At 33.5% G+C, this 22838-nt stretch overlaps 1 protein-coding gene across 1 annotated transcript in view; it reads left to right on the plus strand.

Moving 5' to 3' along the window:
* KYNU (kynureninase) overlaps positions 1-21112 on the plus strand; it is an 87054-nt gene extending 65942 nt beyond the window's left edge. Inside the window, exons 11-14 of the mRNA XM_006196137.4 lie at positions 11928-11980; positions 13843-13928; positions 18913-19143; positions 20450-21112. Of these exons, the coding sequence (XP_006196199.1) occupies positions 11928-11980; positions 13843-13928; positions 18913-19143; positions 20450-20575 (496 nt within the window). The 3' untranslated portion in view covers positions 20576-21112. The remainder of the gene's footprint in view (positions 1-11927; positions 11981-13842; positions 13929-18912; positions 19144-20449) is intronic.
* The last annotated feature ends 1726 nt before the right edge of the window (positions 21113-22838 follow it).

Consider the following 22838-nt stretch of genomic DNA (forward strand, 5'->3'; position numbering starts at 1 on the left):
CAGACTATGCACATAATAAAGAGCAAATTGTATAATACCTTTGAAGTTGAAAAGTCCTGTGGGTAATTGGAAAAGTAATACAGAAAAAGGAGATATAAGAATACTCTGTGGGATCTCTGGCAATGAACAGTATTAAAAAGACATTCAGGAAAGCTCACCACTGGGAAAAAACAATGTGATGAAGAGATGAAGGAGGTGGAGAGTGGGCCAGGCAGTTATCTGGTGAAGAGAATTCCAGGCAGTGGGAGTATTTTATCAAAAGCTCTAAGACAGAAGTGTGTCCTGGCTTTTTGAGGAACAAGAAAGCCACTGTGGCTGGAATAGAATAGACAAACTGGAGATTAGTGAGACAAAGGGTCCAGAAAATGCAGGCCCTTATAAGGCAATATAAAGACTTGGGATTCATTGCTCATTTTGTCCAAAAAGTGACATGACATGACATAGCAAATTTAACATTATCACGTGATGGCTTTCTTGGGAGTAGGCTGTAAGAGGGTAAGGGTGGACTTTGGAAGACCTTCTGGAGAACGATTAAGAGAAGCAGACAAGAGGTGACAACAGTTCAAAGCAGAGGAGTAGCAGAAGAGGCAATGAGAAGTTGTAGGATTCTGGATCTGTTCTAAAAGATATGTGGTAGCGCTGTGAAGGAGGTCAAGAATAGAAATGTCAGGGTCAGTTGAGGGATGTTTGTGATCATGCAGAAGTGAGCTGCTCATTATCTAAATACAATAATGGCAAATGGGATAAAGAAAGCAGGACAAAGATAAAAGTTATTAGGAAATGGAATCAAGAGGACATAAAGAAAATTTTGGATAGAGGGACAAGAATGAGGGGAGCATCAAAGATTAATTTGATGTCTCTCCAAAAGGTGCTAAATTACTCAAATGTCATACAGTTATTTCATTTATCAACTAAAAAACATTTCTCAAGCATCTACTACAAGCAAAGCAGTCTGCAAACACTGGGGACACAGACATGAACGAGCCTTGTTTTTCTGGAATTTATCATTCTGTGTGAGTGGGAAAGGAAAGAGAGAGGTTGGAGAAGGCTTTGCTGAGGAGGTGATATTTGTGATGACTGGAGAAATCCTCCTAACTCTTAGTCAGACTGAAGGGGAACAGGCAGTGGTAGGGTGTCCCAGGCAGGATCATTAAGGTCCCTGCATTTCAAGTAAGGAGTTCTGATTTTAGGTTAAAAAGAAAGGGGACCCATTGTTCACATGCACTAAGACTGCAAATCAAGTCTCATCAGGTCTTGGTTTGATTATGGGAAAAATAAATAGTTAGGCCTGGAGGGATCTCCAAGATTCCCTCCCAGTTTTTAAACTTTCTGATGCTCAAGAAATAAATACAAAGCGTCAGAATAAGGTAAACCGCTGGTAGGGATAAATCAGAAATTGAAACCAGTTTGATGGAAATCTGCATCGTTGGGTGTTTGAATGACTTTGATGACCCTTCTCCCCTCCATTCTTTTGTAATAGGTGGATACAGTAAAATTCAGTAAGTTCCAAGAAATTTGCAACACACTTTACTGTAACTTTCTCACCTTTTTCCTTTTCTCAAGTACGAAAGAGTACTATGTCCCTATTTCTTAATATTCAGCTGCCAACATTTTTATTATGAAAACTAAGACTATATAAAAGCTATTTGAATGAATAAATTTCTCATAACTTCCTGAATAAAACAACCTTTGTGGAATTTTTGGTTCTGTGAAACCTTATTATTTGATGAGGATTTTAAGTAACATACTTTCACTTGAGGTTAGATTATATAGGACATTAGGATATGAGATGACAGGCATTCAAACTTACCTGCAATTGCTACTACAGATTTTTAAGAATAAACAATTATGGCATACACTAAATGTTCCATTTTTTGTAATTCAGCACAATTTTTGAAGCCATGAAAGCAGTAAGACAATTGTATTTAGTTCTAAGTTGTGACCTTAAGAGGGAGAGAGAAAGAGAAATAAGAGAATAGGGGAGGAGAGGGAGGGAAGGAGAAAGAGAAGAGGAAGAGGGAAAAGAGGAAAAGGAAAAAGAAAAAAAGGAAACAACTTACTCTCAGTCAGATTTGCATTCCTAAGCACAGACTTAAATTATTAAATTGTGTGGTGATAAAAGCCAAATTAAAGGACATTACAAAAGCAGTCTTTTATGCAAATATACTTTCTTAGAAAAAAATGTGCTTTAGTTTCTTTGTATGTTGGATTTTGCTCCAATGATTAATTGTATTTTTAACATAATCTAAGAAAACTGGGATAAATTGTTTTGTTTAGTTTTGCTGAGGTATGGAGTGAGGAGAGATAAGGGGTTTGCAGAGTAAGTTAAATTAATTCAGTGCATGAAATATTTAGGGATTCATACTGGAGATTCTACCATTAAAGTCTTGCTAAGGAGATCAAGGAACGTTTGAGTATTTCATTTCGTAACTCTTAGCATCCAAAATCATATTCAGTGGCTCCCTAGTGGCTTTCTCTTACTGAATCTGAATATCATGCCTCAAAGATGCCTTTATAATAAGTGATGCTTTCCATTTGATAATACTTATTTGAAACTCTTTTTAGGAAATTTATGATGTTCAAAGAATGAAAAGCATATTAAAATCTTTACTTTCATCATTTATTGGGTCTCTTCCAATACCTTCTCTCAAAATTCTGTTAATATCTTCATTCTAAGTAAATTAACTCCCTGCTTGATTTTCAATTTTTGATGGCAAAAGATCCAAATTTCTAGTCCAAGTATGATGAGATTGCATCTTAATTGTTATGGTTCATATTCAGTTCACAGAAATGATTTATGAGCTTATTGTGATAACAGCTACTTATAAGCTAATTTAATGGTTTTTAATTTTACTTCATTAGCTTTAGAATATCTGTTTATTAGAATCCATGCCAAGATTTCATTTATATCACTTTCTTTTGTATTTCAAATTTACCTTTGCTGCATTCCAAGTGGTGGGATCTTAAAATGAATTTAACTTTCTCTTAGGTCCTCTGGAATGTATTTTGAGTCTGAATGGATATTTTTTGAAAAAATCATTTCTTTATTTGACTTTAAACAGCCCCCATTCCATCTGTCAAGACTTCGAGGTTGTAATATATGAATGATATGCTTACTCAGATTCACTAAATTAGATGCCTATGTCCATGCATTTTTGAAGAAGTGGAACTGACTACAGAGAATATAAAGAACAGAGAAAGTCAAATGAACAGTTTTAAGGGAGGGAGGAAAGTATTGTTTATAAAGAATATGGCTGTCATCTAGCCTGGCATAGGTCAGAACCCTAAGTGTGGTATTTAAGTAATCTAGGGAAAATTGCTTTTTTTTTTTTTAAAGAATCTCTGATGCATTTAAAAAAAATCTGCCTCAGGTGCTTTTGCATTTGTTGATGAATATACTTGGTCTCAGTGGTCTAAATCTGTATTTGGGCTTCAAAGGCTAATAATTGTATTATCTTAGACTGTTTATCTAGCATCTTGGAACCTCACTTTTCTCAGTGGTATAATGAAGATGATAACTGTATCTACATCATAGGATTCTTCTGAAGATTAAATGATTGTTTAGAACAATGTCTGACCCATAATAAAATCTCAATTAACATGTGTCTTGGTTGCTCTCAAAATTAATAAAACAACTACAAGAAACTAAATAAGGAAGACTCACACATCCTTAAGTCAAACTTTTTAGACTGTTTTTACCAGATCTTTGCTTAATGTTTGAGAAGTCAGTCACCAGGTTTCACATTGTTCACTTTCCATTAATTGGAACATAATATGGGGAAAAGACTTTATCTCTCAAACATATTATTTTAGTAAACATGATTCTTTTTCCTTTTTAAATTTAAATTAACAATGATTTTTAAAATTTTAATCTAGTTACGGTAAAAGTTATATTAGTATGGGCTTTTATATTAAAAGTGTATCATTGATACTGTTTTTCATGAGAATATCCAGAATAACCTGAAAACATCACAATTAGAGATTCCAAGACTTTTTTATTTCAAAAGGAATTACGGGTGAAATAAATTTGAATAAGAAAATGTCATTCTCTTGTTGTAATATGCCATTTAAATGATTACATTTTTTATCAAGTGGAAGTATTGAGCAATTAATTTTAGAAAGTTGCAATTATTTCCAGAAGAAGTAACATTTAGAATTACATTAAGATTGAAGATAAATACCACTAATGATTAAAAGAACATGGTAATTATTAATATTCTGTATCAGAATAAAGATGCAAGGGAAAAAAAACATCATAAGGAAAATTGGTGACAGTTTGAAGCAATTAACCACTACTGGCCTCAGGAGTTTGAAGCATATACAACATAGAAAATCTCCTCCATCCTCTTTTTTTTTTTTTGTAAGAGTCTTTGTATTTATGATTTGTTGAGCTGTTTGGATGAGTATTTTCTTCAAGTAACTGCTCTGATCACTGAATTCAGTGATGTCACTGTCACATCCACATATTAGACTTTAGTGCCATATATATTTTCACCTTGCTCTGGAGTCCTCTGACCTAATTTACTACTAATTGTTAGAGAATTATGGTGTAAATAGCCTCTAAAAAGAGCCATTGTCTTCTTTCTTCTGTTTATCTTACTCTACTTTCCTTCTATTATTAAGTTTAACATTTATATTGATGAAGCTGAAACTTTCCACCTTCTTGAGTCTCTGGTTTCATTTCTTTCAGGGTTTCACTCCACTCAATATCTCCTTCCTAACAGAATCTATCAGCAACTCTGTCTCCCTTAACTCTTGTTTAATATCAAACACCCAGATTGGAGTCCATTTTCCTTCTCTCAGTTCTTTCCATTTTGCTATGTCCCCTGAATCCATTCTTCTTGACACAGAGTCACAGGTCCCACCCATAGTTAAGAGGGAAGGGGTCACATGAACACCAGGAGGCAGAGATCAGGGGGGGCATGCACCCACCCTTTGTTGAATTGATTATTTGTTTAATTAGTTTCTACCCCCTGTCACACCCACACCCAAAAGACTTTAAACTCTGTGGGTAGGAACCATTTTTGTTTTAGCTCTCTGTACTATTTCTATCTCTTGCTTCTAGCAAAGTGTCTCATTAACTATTTTTGAGGAATCAATGATTGAAATACAGAAAAACTCTAATAAGCCTGATAAAAGTAAGGTAATTTCATTAGTAACATAAATGATAGAAAGAGTCACTTATAACAAGCACCAACTCTACTCTACCTTCATGCTAACTTCCATTAAACTATTTTACTTTATCTGGGTCCACTTTTAGCTTCTGCTCTTCCACTCAGTTTCTAGGGACTGCATCTCAGCTGCTACTTGCTTACTGGTTTGTTAAGATACTTGCTTTGAACACCCTCCTTCAGCTTCCTTCTGGTAATGCCTTATCAACCACAGCTTCTTGCTTTGGGTCAGCATTCCTGCTTACTTATGAGCAGGATATGGGCTTAACTGGCTATGTTCCTTTAGATGATCACTCAAACTCTATAAGCCTTACTTTCCTCAAATTTAAAATGATGGAAATAATACCTACCTCAGAGTTTGTTGCAAAGATTAAGTAAGATGACACGCCCATTTTCCAGCAAACATGTCTCCATTTCTGCCCATTTTTCCTTAGCAATTCATTATGCAAAAGCTTTGCTCAAGCATGGCTTTTGAATAGGATTTCCTGTTGGCATAAGAACAAATATTTTGATTAGCTAGGCCACTTTTAGATGTCCTGTGGGATTATACAATTTCCCTCCCAGGGTGACATGGATGTGGTGGCAGAGGGTGATGGACGGCAAACAATTGGAATCTCCAGCGGGGCTGGTCTCCCAGTAGTCTTTGTACTAAGCCATTGGATAGCAAGTATAATTTCTTTAGTGAAAAAATTCAGTAGAGCCAAATTGTTATGAAATAATGAGGTGGACAACATAGAAACAATTACAATACCATTTTTGTACTTTTTCAGATTATAAAGTCATAATACTTCTATAGATTCAGTAAGTAAAGCATGAAAAAAAGGGTGCCTTGACCTCAGTTATGGAATCAGTTCCAAGTTATTTTTCCCCTGAAGAAGAACACATTTTCCCTTCATGTAGTCACTTGTTTCTTTCATTTTTGGGTTATGAACACGGCATCAGTACTTTTAAGCATAAGCTATTATTTCCTCCTATGATACCATGTGCATACACTAGGTCTTTGATGTTTGTCAGATATACCCAGCAATCATCACAATGCATACTCTTGAATTTTTAGTATCACACCACAAACAGAAATGACAGGTACTGTGTCTTTTAACAAACACACAAAAATGAAAAAAAAATTGCTGAAAAAGAAAAAAAAGTATTGAAATATTCCCCCAGTTTTTATTTTGATCCCATTGAAAAAAATACGGGAAAAACTTGCCTTTTTTTTCATTACCCTGTCTCACAGCCACTGTATTTGCCTCAGATTTTTTAAAAAAGAAAATGCCAAGAGGAAATTTTTGAATCCGTTTCCACAGGAAGCATTATATGCAAAAGGGCTCATGTGTAATTTTTTTGATACGTAACTACAGAAGAAATAATTCCCTTTAACAAACTGTAGTATTTTTCTTTTCTTTCAAAAGATAAAAATAACATAAGACAATAGTCTTTGTTTCTATTCTAAATAATAGTGAAAGGATGTAATTCATTTGGGCTAGGACTCTTTTCTTAATTTCTCTTTTTTTATGCAGACATGATTTTAGCCTCAATAGAAGAGGTGACACTGAGTTCCCCTCAGTACCCAGCACAGTTCCATGCCTGCTGCAAAAAATGTGTATTCAATAAATATACATCATGATAAACATAAGTACCTCAAATTAACAATTACTTTGTATGGTGCTTTTGGTTTCCCAATTTAACTCATTGATATAGCTCGGTTCTGCGTTCGAATTAACTTAAGATAGGTTCTAATTCTGGATAATTAATACAAAAACGTGTCAATTTGATAAATATATTTTCAATTTTTTTTATTGATTCCAGTTGTCATCAGAAATTTGATAGTTTTTTAAAAGTTACATCTGTAACTGTCATCAGACCATAAACGTAGGTGAACAAATCATTTTATTTTCTTTATTTTCATCTGTTAACTTATTTGATGCAGGAAATTCAATCTGGTAACTTTGAGGTATGCTTAGTTATTTTTGTTATTTTTCTCAGAAAATTCAGAGTTAAACCTCTGTCAGTTTGGAGTTCTTTTCTTGTGCTTTTTTCCTTAGGAGAGCATCTAAGTTTGCAGGGTGGGTGATACACAGAGCACCCAGACATAGGTAAAGGAGGGGCATCTGGCCCATAGGCATCTCCTGGAATCCATTAAAATGAACCTGGAACCCATTACTGTTGCATCTTCTGAGATGACTGTGGAACTACCATGCATGGCCCAATGCCCTTTATCTCAACCCTCCTGCTCCTGTGAGGATGCTGAATCTCTCAGTCACTTCAATTCCCTTCTCTGGGGGCACAGGGATTTAGGAGGATTTAGGATACTCTCTTGGGTCTCTTGGGTTTGTAAACACAGGTCCATTCCCCCCAGCATTTTAATATGAAGACTACGGCACCAAGCTGGCATGAAGGGATTTTTACAAACCCTTTGGATTGCCTCCGAGTACTGAGGGAACATGGCTCAGGAAATGTCTATCACTAGATCCAAACGTATCTGGAGTTCCCACTGACCTCTCAACCATCCCAACCCCCACTCCCTAGAACTTAACTCAGGGTAGGACGTGCAGCTGGCTCTGTATTAGGAATATGAATCTAATCCTTCTCTTGCCTTTCTGAAGTTTCTCATTCCTCAGCAAGCACAAATGTTATTTTATTCATGGGTTAGGTTCATTCTTTCTTCTATTCCCTTTTCTCTTTGGTGCTTACAGCATAAACATTATGCTGGGCTATTAAATAAGACACGTAATGACTAGAATTCCAAAATGTCTATCTATTGCAAGTCAGAAGCCTTGGCTTTTAAAGATGACTGACTCTGCTGTAAGTTTCAAATACTTGCTTTGGAATTCAAAGCTAAAAGGAGTCTTAGTACTACATATCCTCTGGTGCTCTCCACTTAACAAATGACCCTGAAGAAATAAAACTTACTGATTCACCTTAAAAAAATTTTTAGTAATTTGTAAAGGATGAGAATTTTTAAATGTATACCTTCAAAGGTTTTTTTTTTAACCACCCCAAACACTTTTCTCCAAACAATATTATGTCAGTAGTTGTCCCTGAAGCCATACATTTTTCAACTCAAGAGAAGTTGGCGATTGATATGTGACTTAAACTGTCATATATAGCAGAAGCAGAATCCAAACTGGACCATTACTTTTCTAATCAGTTCTAGCGCTTTATAATGAAAAAAAAATATTTGACACCAATTCTTAAGTTGAATATTAAGTGTACACCTAGAAATTTAGTACACTCAATAAAAACTCAGCAGAATTCACTTAAAGTCACACTGAATAACACAAAAAGAAAAGTAAGAGTGGAAAAAGGAGGTGGTGGGGAATGGGCCCCCACAGTCTACGTATGTGTTGGACCTTTGAATGGACTGCTTTAACTATTTGGAACAATCTTTCCTTCCTCTTTTGCTGAAATATACTCATCCTTCTGCTCAGCTTCCTGGTCAGAGCCTCACCTGACCATCACCACGCTGGTTCAGCTGCCCTAAGCCATGCTTCCTCTACCAGTCTTTAACCACACAGCACATCATCCACATTACACTCTTCTACAAACTGTAAGAGACAAGTGTTTGATCTCATGAGCTTATATTCCAGTTGGGGGAGAAAAATGAAAATAAGCAAGTTAATTATTTAGTATTCATAAAAGATACTATACATTCCATCCTATATCTTTATTTTTTGGTTTCTTGTCTCTTGTAATCATTCCCTTTCAGGACACAGAACTCTTCCTCACTCACTTTTGATGTAACAACTCTATATTTTATTATACAGATTTACCATAATTTATAAAACTAGCCTTTTATTGAAGGAATTTTAGGTTCAATCTTAGACTATTACTAAAAGGGATGCAATGTTTGTACTTACAAATAATTCACTTCATAGTTGTACAAGTTCTTCTGGAGCGTAAACTCACAGAACTGAATTTGCCAGGTCAAAGGGTACAAGTATTTGTAAACTTCATAGCTGTTACTCATTAGTTCTCTAGAGGGGTACATTTATAATATATTTTCCCACAATAACACATGAGAGTTTCTCATAATACATGTTAATACCAGTAGAGTGCTTAATAAAACTTCTGATTTTTTGCCAATCTAAGGCAAGTAATGGTATCTCAACATAGTTTTAGTTTGTATTTGTCTTGTCTTAGTGAGTGGAGAGCTCTTTTTTTAAAAATTAAGATCCATTTTCCTTTTCTGTATGATCTATTCAGATATGTTGGTCATTTTTCTTGGGTTGTTATTCTTGCATTATTGACTTCAATATATTTTTATACTAGAAAGATTAACTTCTTGTGATATAAGTTGCAAATGATTTTTAAAAAATAGATTGTCACCTAAGAGAACTTTCTCTTATGATTCCTTGTATAATGGAGATGATCCTATAACTTTCTCTTTGGCTTTATTAATATGATGAATTGTATATTAAGTGATTTGTTAGTACTACATTGTTTTCATTTTGAAGTTTTATAGTACGTAATCATTTGTAGAAATATTCAATGTATTGTTCATATTTTTTAGGAATTTTTAGTATTATTTGTTTGTTTTTCCATATGGAATTAGTATCAGCTTCAAGTACCAAATGAAAACAAATAAAATCTATTTGTATATTTTACTAGGGCTATATAAATTTACACATTAATTTGAGGAGAACTGACTCTTTTCTTGATGTTGAAAATTATTCAAGTCTTTTTGTTCTTGTTCAGATTCAGGAGTATTTTAAAATTTTCTTTATGTAGGCCTGGAACATTTCTTGTTAATATATCAATTTGTTGCAATTTTAAATTTCAGATGCTTATTTCTCATATTAACTTTGTGCCAGACTACCATGCTAAATTATCTTTTTGTTTATACCAGATACAAAAATTGGATAATTTGAAAGAAGTGATAATTTACTACCTCTTTTCCAATTTTTATAGCTGCAAAGTCTTAGTACCAATGAGGGTTCCTTTGGTGTTTCTCCATTAAGTCCAAGTTTAGCTTGGATGTGAATAAAGCAGAAATTAAAATTTTTAACATTCTGGCCATAATTACATATAAATGCATATAGTATATTTTATTCTAAAGTTGGAAACATACTATAAATGTCATCTCCATTTTATTCTTTTTGAATATATAATCTTTCAAATAAGATTTGATAAAGGCTACATGATGCTCCATCATACGAAAGCTGTATAACTTATTTTGTTATTTCTCTATCACAAGATATTTGGGTTGCTGTGACACTGTAGACAGCATTGTGTTCATTGTCCTAGAACACACATCTCAGTGTACTCAGAATAGTATAATCCAAACAGCCTTTTGAATAAATTGGAACAAGTGAAAGTACTGGGACAGAAAACTATACATATTTTAAATTTATATTTTCAATCTGTACTCTAAAGGTTTTATTACTTTTTATTTTCATTATTAGACAAAAATTTATTTCATTTTTACTGAACCCTTGATGAAAATAGGCATCTAAATTTTAAATGACTTTGCCAATTTGATATGTGAAGTATGGTCTCATATCTGTTATTTCATATTTTTTAATTATTACTGAGAGATTGAGGGTTTTTTCCATGAATTCATGGCGTATTTGCATATCTCCCTTTATAAATGCTCTATCCATGCCCTGTGGCTGTGCAGCTTTGGTGGCATTGCCTTTTCTCTGATGAAAAAACTCTTGGTGAAAACTCTTTTAAAGGTGGCAAATAGCTTCCTTCTTCCCATCGTTGGTTTTCCTTATAATTTTGTCTCTTTTTAACACAGAATTTCAAATATGCATGAATATATTGACAAGTTCCTTTATATTTTCTTTGGTTTTCATAGTTAGAAATATTTCTTTTAAAACCATGTAAATATGTGAACATATTTGATTCATCTTTGCATTTTTTGAAATGTCGCAATTACCACTTATTAAATTATATGATTTGAGGACTGTTTTTATATTTTCTATCTGATTCTTCTTTTAACATTACTGTGCTCATTCATTTAATGGATTTGATAATATGCTATATGATACAAAGCATATTCACCTTTATATTCTTCTATTTCAAAATTTATTATTTTCACTTATATTCTATATAAACTTAAAACATTTTGCCAACTTCCAAAAAAAATGCCTTGGAATTTTTAATTTTGGTAGTATGAAAATTGGCAATTTATTTAGGGAGAATTGATTTTTAGGAATATTGTATCTCTCTCAAGTTTTATATTTTTGTTTATATTATTTTGTAATTTTTTTCATCTAATAAGACACACACATACATGTGCATGATTTTTTCCTATATATTTTGTATTTTATGTCTGGCCAATTAACATTCTTATTAAAATCTAACAGTAACCAATTTCTTTAAAAAAATCCAAAAATTTTCAACAATTATGTAGGTTATTTCTATACCATTTCTCTTTAGGGATCCTATTGCAAAAACTACATTATAGTATTCATCACTTTTCTTTTTTGAGCTTTCACCTTTGTTTTAAAATCTAAAAAAAAAAATTTGTTCATTTTGTTTTATTTTCAATAGGAACAAGGTCACAGATCTTCAGATGATTTAAAACTTTGCAAAGATAATATTAACTGGTAATATGAATAAATTGATTTTAGCCTCATTCTCGAGAAGTTTATAAATACTAATTGCCTTGTGATATCATATAGCATTCATATGCTTATGTATTTGATAACTATTATCACAAATGATTTTAATATGCAAGCCCCAGAGTCCTATATTAATTGTGATTATTTTTATAGACTAAAATATCTAATGTCATTATTTATGTTTTAGGTTAGTGGGATGGTTTGGCCATGAACTAAGCACCAGATTTAAGATGGATAACAGTAAGTGTATTCAATTTTACTTCACAAGTCTTTTTATTTTAACTTTAATACAATTTTCATCTGTCTTTGTATGATATGTATTATGCATGCCTCATGAAGACTGCACTTTGAAAATGCCACTGAGAGTTCTTAAAATAAGAAATGACATTTCCACGGTGTAAGACTAAGTATTCATAGATTTTAGCATGGTTTTGAGTCTATCCCTTTGTAGGGAAATAGGAGGAAGTGAAATCTAAAGTACAGAATTCAGATCACATCAATATAGAGTCCCCAAAACTTCAGGCAGTGAGGATAGGAAGAAATTGTTGGTTTGGAGTCAGACCCAGAGAGATTTAGATATCAGTCCCACTTTGCTGCTTAACAGTTTTCTGATGCTGCACAAATTTCAGATTTAGGTTTTGTTTTTTCCTTACACATACCTAGTGTGAATAATAGTATCTATTTCAGGGTATGGTTTGAGGGTAAGACAAGTTCAAAGCTGTAAACCAAGTAACATATTATTTAATAAATGTTCATTCTTATCCCTCTCTTTTCCTAAAATCTCTCTCCTTTTGTGGTTTTTGCCGCATGCCAAACAGTGGCAGTGAAACCCCAGTGGGTAGAAATGGAAGTACACCATGTGCAAGGGGTTCCCAAACTGCTCTACTTCTTTTTCCTGAGTGACTTTATTCATCTATCACATGGGATATAGAAAGCTTCCTAAATATTTTGAGAGTTCAACTTAAACTTGATCCTTCAGACTACTTCCTGCCCTGAGAGATGATTTTAAATAAACTCACATTTCCAACAACCAAGATGCAAAGGATCAAGAAGGGCTGTTCCAATTAAATCAGGAAACCTGATTTTTTCTTGGCTGCTGAAATCATAAGTTCTGTTATTATGCCAGTTATTTTGTAATGGGTTTTCTTATCTGTAAATGAGGGAATTGGATTTGATCAGGGATGGGCGAAGTTTTTCTGTGAAGGATCTCTTGTGAAGGAGATATTTTAAGCTTTCTGGGCTATACTGTCTCTGTGGCAAAGACACAACTCTGCCATTATGATGCTAAAGCAACCAGAGACATATATAAATGAATGAATGAAGCTATGTTCCAATAAAGCTTTATTTACAAAAATAAGCAGTGGGCCAGATCTGGCCCACAAGATGTCATTTGACTAACCCTGGATTAGATAAATCTGTAAGACCCAGAAAATTCTCTCACTCTTTTAGTTAGTCACAGTTTTAATTTGATCCCTGGCAAATTTAACTCTGTTGAATTTAACTTGCAACTATTCAATCTAATTAATTTTAATTAGGGTAATATCTGCTATTTACCTTTTTAATATATCATATTTATGAAGATCATTTTTTAAAGCCTTTTTCTTCCTTCCCTAAGAGAAGCCACTTGACCTAGTAATCCTAGTGCTAAAAGTCACCTTCATAAGTCATTTCATTCATACGTCTGCCTTTGAGTGACATTACAATTACAAGCCATTCGAACCTTAATGTTTTCCTCTCATTGATATAGTTTCATAACAGAAGGGCAAAGCATAGCAGAACAAGGAATGCTGGGCTTGGGGATGGGGAGAGCAGAGGATGGGATCCAGAAAAGTTTCCAGATGAGTTTTGTGTCCAAAGGCTCCCATTTTTGGAAGGCTACTACGAAGGTAGGGGAAGAGGAGGTGGAAATTACAGGTGAAGGAGAAACTTGTCAGTATTCTACGTCCATGGAGTTTCTCTTAAATATCTTAGAAATCTTAGGAATAAAAGTTTTTAACTTTTTATATTTTTTCTCTCTGCTACTTACTGTCATAAAAAAAATCCATGAAGGATACTTTTTAAGGCACATTCTATTAAAATGGCATAACATTAATTTTTTCCAGAATTGCAATTAATCCCTGGGGTCAGTGGATTCCGAATTTCAAATCCTCCCATTCTGTTGGTCTGTTCCTTACATGCTAGTTTAGAGGTAAGTGATCTATGCTGCAACCTTCTCACAAGTTTACTTTTCTCTTTACCTGATTATGACACGTGGTAGTGTTTTATCTACTAGTCAGCTAGGTTAATATGCACAGTGCATAAACAGACAAAGGGCAGTGTTCTCCTTTAGGACAGTGACTGTGTGTTAACGTTACCTTTTCTTTATATCACTAGCTGTCAGCATAAGGCTTGGCACATTTTGGCTCTTAATAAATGTTCAATGGGACTTAACCTGGGAAAACATAATTTTAGTTCCACTTAGAATTTGTGTGAACTTGAAAAAGTTATTGAATCTTCCATTGGTCTCTGTATAAACAAAACAAGCAAGCAATATTTAATTCTTGATTAATTCACCCACTAACACTCACTTATTAAGAAAGTATTGTGTGTCAGATGATGTAGTGATACTGGGGACTCTGTTTCTTCTAGTTCTGTGAGTCAATATACTGACAAAGTGCCACGTGACAAAACTGTAGGAAGACTTGCTTTGGGGGGGGTGGGGCAGGAAAGTTTGAATGGTCAGAATAAACCAAAGATTGAGTAAGGTTGTCCTATGAGGTAGGGTGGATTTTTTTTCCCCTACTGGGGTTTTATACAAGAATATCCATGTGTAATCTCTACTACTGTCAGCTCAATATTTTCCTTAAGTTCATTCATATTTTTACTTAAAATTAATCTCACCCTAAATAATAATATCTAAGGAATCAGCTTGGTTTTCTAGACATGTGTATGTCTATTATTTCTATATATTTAGGTACTTACCTATATCTGTATCTCTTCATTTATATACACATATGATGCATATGGATGTATATATATCCTAATTCTTTAGATATTCATTAATTTCAGAGTAAGACTAAATTTATCCAAGTAAATATATATGTTGTTAATAACTATATATTATTTAATAGTATTAATACATATGTTAAGGAAATACATATTTTATATACATACATTTAAGTATGTTTTAAGAAAATATACATGTTCTTAATAGAGATTTTAAATACATAGCTATTCAAATAAACATTTGATTTTTAAAAAAGTTTAAAGCCTCCAAAAATCAGCTAGTTTAGGAAATTCTGTTGTCACATATTCTAGCATGAGTGACTAGGTAAAGACTTCCAAAATCTCTTCTAAACCTAAAATTCTAGAATTCTGGGAACCTCGTAGCAGTTTATCATTTTGGCCACTGGATGGCAGTGTCAAGTTCCTTTGTTTTTATGAAGCTTCGCCACTAGATAGTAGTGAGCAACTCAATTCGTCTTAATTTAAAGAGCACCTACTCAGTGTGACCACTAGATGGAGCTTGTGCTATTTTCACTCTGGCAGGTTTTTTGTTTTTTGGGTTTTTTTAATTTAAATAGACCCAGTAACAAGATTTCTCAGGCAGAGATACATATTTTAAAAATTTTTTTTTGGAGCTGGGGTTGGGTGGGACGATGAAATACGCATGGAAAATCAAATAATGGTATTTGAATTGTTTTTAAAACATCCAATCTGAGGAAAACTTCTGTTAGACATTTTAAAAGAAAATAATATTTTGCTTACTTTGCAAGTTTGTATCAGGGAGAAGATGAGTTATAATATGAAAAAAAGGCACCAAGGCATACTGTAGAAAGAACTAGTACTTAAAGTTATGTCCTCAGATTTTCCTTATCTTCGTGATAGTATAGAATATATATATATATATTTCTCTGGAACTTCTTATCACTTAAGTATTTCTTTGCAGCCTCTTGGAAATACTTTGTTAAGTCACTCTCTGTTGTGGCTATGTTTAACCAAAGCTAGCTTTTAGTATCTTCAAGTCTTATGTTGAAGAAAGTGTTTTTGAAATTCTTGCTCCCCATAATAAATTGCAAAATTCTGAAATTACAACATAATACATTTGATTGTTTTCCATCCTCTACTTAACTGTTAAAATATTGTATTTTTTTGATATTTCTGAGTTTGCCATGTGAGTAAGTGTCAATGAATTAACTGATTCAGTAACAACCTTTATTTAAAAGTTAAGCATATAGGAGATAGGTAGTTAAAGTTTGAGTAAATGAAAGAAATAAATACATGAACCAAACTACCTCTCTTTGTTGTCTCTACTTCCCTTTCAAAAAATACTCTACATAGTCAAATGCCAACTAGAGAGATCCTACACTTAAGAATCAATGTACATGGATATGATTTCAGATTTGCAATACAAAGAATTTTTTTAAAAGATTAATTATTGCATTGTTTATAATTAATGTGTATTTGATTGACTGATACCATGAAAAATAGCACCTTATAATCAGTTTCAAACTGTTTCTTTATACTGTTGCCTATTTAAACATTTATACAACAAATTTAAAAATATTTTGGATCAAGAGAAAGAGCAGGCAGGTAGGAACCAGGAGGTAAATACTCTATCCCTCATTGGAACACTAAGTGTGACCTTACACAACTGACAACTATTCGAATTCATTTGCCTCAATTTTTGATGAAGATTTTGGATCAGATTACTTGAGAGGTCTCTTCAATCTTCCAATTACTAACTTGAAATTAAACAACACTTACATTGTATTTTGAAGGGTCAGATTTGTATGTAGGAATAAGGGTCATAATTGTATGTAGATGATTTTAGACCCTTTCAGTACATAAATATATAATTAATAAATAGCTTCAAAATATAAAATTATGGCATTCAGTTAAACTACAGGGCAAGTCAGAAGAAATGTTCTCTGTATTTCTTCAGAGTTTTTAGGGAGCCAATTTTAAGAACTTAAGAATTGAAAACATCATGCTATACTTATTTTTCCCTATTTAAATTTATCTAACTTTTCTAGCTTTGCATTTATTTTATTTAGTAAGAAAAGTAACCTATGTAGTGGAAACTGTGCCAAGAATTCTGTTATAAGTTGAATATTGTCAAACTACAATTTTAAGTTTTACTAATTAAAAAAAAATTCTTTCACAGTGTTGAAAGCATAGCAATAATGAGAACAGGGGAAAAAAGGAGGACATTTATTGTATTGTATCCCTGTTAACTCTGATTAGTCCCTCTTAATATTTTTATGTGAAGCCTCAGAAGAGACTTTTACACTCTGTGAGAAGTTAAAATGCTGCTTGCCTTGTTGCAGTTGTAATGTGGAAAACTTTTTTACAATTAAAAGTTACTGCTAACAAAGAGTAATGATATGCTAAAATTGAGGTATTTGTCATTAAAAAGAAATTGGTTTCTTGTTATCAAATCTGCAAAAGCAAAACTTCCTTTAAAAAAACAATAAACTTCAGTTATATTCCCCAAAGTCTTACTAACTTATGAATACAAATGAAATTTCTTTAAAAGTACTACTTTACACATTGTCTCCATTGGCATCTTAAGGGGCCCAAAGCAGATCCAGAAAGTTTACTAGAATTATTTAAATAATTAAAATAGCCTCAAATTATCATTAATCTCCAAGAAAAGCTTGGAAAGATTCCTATCATATTTTTTTAGAATTCCACACCTGACAGCCAAGCTGCTGGTGGGTCACACCTTACCTGTCCCTGCTCTTACCCTCTATGAGAATGATGATTCTCAGACCAGGCTCCCTTGATCCGAAACTTGGAGATACTGCCTAAAGGCTTCTTTGTGCCAGATCTACTGACATTTTGTTTTACCCAAGGAAATAAAGAGATGCCTCCTACCAAACTTCTGTAACCGCGATTACCTGAGTCCTACAGCAGTATTGTTTGCACTGAAGATGTCAGCTGCCTTCTTAATCAAAGACCTCAGCTTCAATTTGCAGTTAATCTCTTCTCAGGCTGCAGACATATTGTGTGAGGTCCGGTTAGGGAGAGAGGCAGATATCTTTCTATCCTGATTCTCCTCTCTTCCTTTGAATCTGTTACCTTCAATACAACTCTCATCTCCTTTGGCTAAATCCACAGCCTCCATGCAATAGATTGAGAAAGATCTATGCCTGAATGATTTGAGTCTTATTACAATGCCTGCCCACACATGCCATGTGTACATACAGAAAAAACTATTTTCATAGGCTTTATATATAGATATCACCAAATGACCCTATTTTTGCTCTGTGGCATAGCATGATACAGAAAAGGGACATTAAGTGGCCTGCCAGTGCATCATGCTCTGTTTGCAGTTCATTCAGTTCTTATATGTAGGATATATTTTTAAACTCTACTTGACCTTAGGAGATAAGCTAGAAAAGCATGCCTGTTCTGACCCCTAATGTTGCAACACCCGTTATTGTGTGCCCTTGTCACTCATCTTAATATAAGACACCTCAGGCAGCAGCTGGCAGTATTTTCACACCAGTGTTAGAGCTTAGCAGAAAAAAAACATATGAAAGAAGAAAAAAAGAAAGAGAAAGACCGAATGGCTTCAGTACTAATAAATGTATTACCTAACATCATCTGCTTCTCTGTTTGACAAAACTTACCATTCTTATTTAACTGCTTGTTTTCCTACTGTTAAATGTGAGGAGATTTAGGAATTGGTAAAACAATGATAATATTGGTAACACCCTCCACATAAGTGTTTAGCTCTTACTGTACTTTTTGTGAACTAAAAAAACTACATCAGAATAGAAAAAACTTTTCTTGATTACAATTATATAAAATGGATTTGGGGAATATTTTTTTAAATTTAGGATACTTAAATGTGTTTATTAAAGTAAGCTTTACTTTTACTAACTAAATAAAGCTAATTTAAAATAACTCTGAAGAACATTATGTTAACTTTTTTTTTCAGCTTTCACACGTATTGTTTAAATGGCATTTGTACAATTTTTCTCTCATGGAAGCTTTGCGTTCAGTTTTAATGGACAAACATTTAGAAGAGGACATTTTTTTTTACAAAAAGATTATCTAAAACAGGATGTTTTATTGGGAAGGTCAAAAGTGGGCATTTCTTTTTTTTAATGCATGATTTACAGTTAATTTTTGCTTCTTTAGAAATCAAGACACTGTTAACCTGATTGTTTCTCATCCTGCAGATCTTTAGGCAGGCGACTATGAAAGCACTGAGGAGAAAGTCTATCTTGCTAACTGGTTATCTGGAATACATGATCAAGCATCACTACAGCCAGGATGAGGCAGAAACCAAGAAAACAGTTGTGAACATAATTACTCCATCCAGTATAGGGGATCGCGGCTGCCAGCTAACCCTAACATTTTCTGTTCCAATGAACTACGTTTACCAAGAACTAGAAAAAAGAGGAGTGGTTGTAAGTATATCTCTTGCCTTGCTACCAGGTTTTCTCTAAGGATTGCATGTTGAGGATAAAATTTGGATTGTTTCACTTATTCAATGTTCCATGTTATTTCACATCAGTCGGTTAGTGAAGATAAATTAAGTGCCAACTAAATATTCAGCACTGTGCTTACTGAAGGCACAGAGATCTGGTATTTCGGATAAAAGGGAAAATACCACAAATTTTGGTTACAGGAAACAAGCTTGATTAATTTATCCATTCTTTTCATTACAGTTTGAGCAGAAAAAAATTTAGTGAAAACCCCAATATGTATTTATTGAATAAATGGAATTAAAGAACGTTATCAATACAGTAGAAGGAAAAAAAGGAAATCAGTCTTACTTGGTTATTTGCTTGAACTAAGTTATTCTCAACCTTACCACTTTAGTCAGTAAAGATAACGTAGACACATTTTAGGAATGTTAACATCGTATGGAATTTTTTTTAACTGTTAGGCCTAAGTAGCCCTCTTAGTCTCTGGAAGAGGATTAAAACATGTTCAGTGAGTAATTTCAGGAAAAACGGTGATAATGTAACTATTTCCGGTGATGATGTAATTTAGGAACTGCTGCACTCATGCAGCCTTGCAAATCTTTGGGAGAGGTCACCCCAGATTCTGGAGGCTCAAATCAGAATATCAGCATTCCAAATTAAGCTCTACCATTTACAAGCCATGTGCTCCTGGGAAAGTTAGTTAACACCTGTTGGCTTGAGATCCCGCATCTGCTTTTAGGATGCAAAAATATACTCACCTCAAAAGTCGTTGTGGAATTAAATGTGCCAGCACACATAAACCATTTATTATCTTGTCTGTCCTACAGCGGGTGTTTCTTAAAGATAATCATAGTGATCTTGAGACTAAGCCAAATTATCTGAACCTAATTCAATGGAAATATAGTTGACTAAAACTCTCCCGATCTCAGTGAGGTCTCATTCATTGAAATGTGTCCAAGGATTCTAGTCTCTCTAGGGTCTCCCCACAGATACACTGCAGACTCAGTCTATTGGATGTTTAAAAAAGACGATTGCTTAGTGGACTTCAGGAAAGTACTTTGGATATTCATGTATCAACCCATTAATATTGTAATCATTATTAAGAGGAGAGTTTCAAATAACTTAGAAACACTATGTTTTACCTAAATTGAAAAAAAAACTACTTATATATTAAGTTTCAGGGAAATCAGTATGAATGTTTTATGTAAGTTTATCTTGAACATAGATTTCCATTATGTGAACAATGCTAACATTATCGTGGCTTTATTTCTTGTTTTCCCTACAGTGTGACAAGCGGGAACCAAATGGCATCCGAGTGGCTCCAGTTCCTCTCTACAATTCTTTCCATGATGTTTATAAATTTATCAACCTGCTCACTTCTGCACTTGACTCTGCAGAAGCAAAAAACTAGCGGCAACTTAAGCAAATAATATGGAAAGCTGCTGTGGTTATTTTATTACTATTACTCAAGGTTTAATTATTGAAAGTATTTAAAACATGATTACACATACTGGGAATGAATTGTATACTTTACAGAAAAATATGACAATTTTTCTGAGTCTATGGCCTTAAGAAATCCATATGGCTGTCCCATTTCTTGGTGTTTGGTGGATCAAAGTCTTTATTAGTGCAAGTATTATGCACACAGTCTTGGTTAGCTGTCATATTTCTTGGTCAATAAAATGCTTTTGTTGATTTAATTTATAATTTAACTGACAACTTCATCATAGATGGTGAAATTTTTGTTTCAATTTTAGAAATATTACTTTAGTTTTAATTTACCGAATAGTTTCTTACAGGCACTGTAGCTGAACTGTCTGTTGCATGTATGATTTTTGCAATGTTTCATCTAACGCCAATCTAAGGAACAGAAAATACATTTTCTATGGAAGAGGCTTTCAAATGTTTTGGTCACAATCTGCACCAAGAAATACATTTAATATTAGAGACTAGTATTTATTTAGTGGATATGCCTTATTTCATTGGCTGCAATACATTAACATCTGTGAAAGAAGAAATGTCTTTCAATTTTCATTCAACAGCTTCTTAAAATTCCATTTGCCATTCTTTCATGTTACCACTCCTGACATTACCATGATTCTCATAGTGAATAGATAGCATCTTAGATCTCATTCTAAAAATAGTATATATTACAAAACCAAAAGTTGCATAAATTATTTGCCTGTGTTCTCACATTTATTATTTTATTTTATCTCATTACAGCAAATGTTGGTTGAAGCTTGTTAAATTGATTTCTTCACCCACTCTTGGGTCCTAATCCATTTTCAATCCATTTTCGTGTTCCTTATTTAATGTTATCATAATATTTTGGTTTTTTTTAATGGGAACTTCTCCTGATAAAAGACTTTAGCTGTTACTCTGTCTCTAAATAGTGAAACTCCAAGATACCTGAGGTTGAGGATTAGAATTAGGAGATGAGTGCCTCATCTCTCAACCCCTCCCCCAAATCTATGGACCTTTCTTATCCACTATGAAAAAAACCACATTTACACTCAGCCCTGTAAGACATCCCTAGCTTTCAGCTATTGATGCTGTCACAACTAGTCGTGAGTTGACAAAATATTTAACATTTGTACACATAAGCAGCAAGAAAGAGTGACTATGTAATCCTTACCTCTGATGAAATAAATTTGGATGAAATTAACTTAACCAATCACTTTGGATAGTAGAGGTAAATAAAAAGATGCAGAACTCCTACACCAACATCAGTGACTACTGATATTTATCAGGTACTTCCCACAAACCATGGATTGTGCTATTCTATTTGTATGTTATCTCACTTGACTGAATGGCTGCATAATTGCTTTAGAAAAGCTTCCCACCCCCACTTCTGACAAAACTCATCTTCATAAGTGGAAAAATACTCAAAACCTTAAAATCTGACTATACATGACTTCATACAGAAGAAATTATTCTTGAGCCTCACAGTGATAAACAAAAAATACATGGTTTCAGCTCTCAGGGAACAGGTAGCTTAGTGAGGAAACAGAGAGCAAATCTATACACACTCAAGTAAATATGTAATTACAGACTATAACTTTTTTGATGAAAGATAAAAAGTGAAACTATGAGAGAAATATCAGAGGGAAACTGATTAGATGCTTGAGTAAGGAAGGTGGATGAAGGTGCTCATAAGTTTAAATTCTAAAATACTTCATGCTAATCACATTAAAATTATATCAAATTACGTAGGCAAACTATTCAAAGCATAATCATCACTCTCATCACCCAGGTGAAGAAACAGCATTAGAAACTTGCTTCCTCTCACTTGCATTCCCCCCCTTCCCAAATCCAGAGATAATCACTTTTTGGGTTAATTATTCCTTTACTGTCTTCAAAGTTTTATGACTATATATGTACCCATGAACATTTATTAGCCAAATTTGCCTGTGTGTGAACTCTATATAAATGCAATCATACTGTATATCTTCTTCTGCTTCTTTTGCTCAACATCCTATGTTTTAGAGATTCATCCATTTGTTGCACATAACTTTTCATTCATTTTCACTGCTGCTCAGTATTCTATTGTCTAATTGGAATTAGAAATTCATTCTACTACTAATGAAGATGTGAGTTGTTCTAAATATTTGTGACATTGCAACAGTGCTGCTATTAACATTTTTAGTGCATACATTCAAAAGTTTGTCCAGGAC

This window comes from Vicugna pacos, chromosome 5, assembly GCF_048564905.1.
Source record: "Vicugna pacos chromosome 5, VicPac4, whole genome shotgun sequence".
Lineage (NCBI taxonomy): Eukaryota > Metazoa > Chordata > Mammalia > Artiodactyla > Camelidae > Vicugna > Vicugna pacos.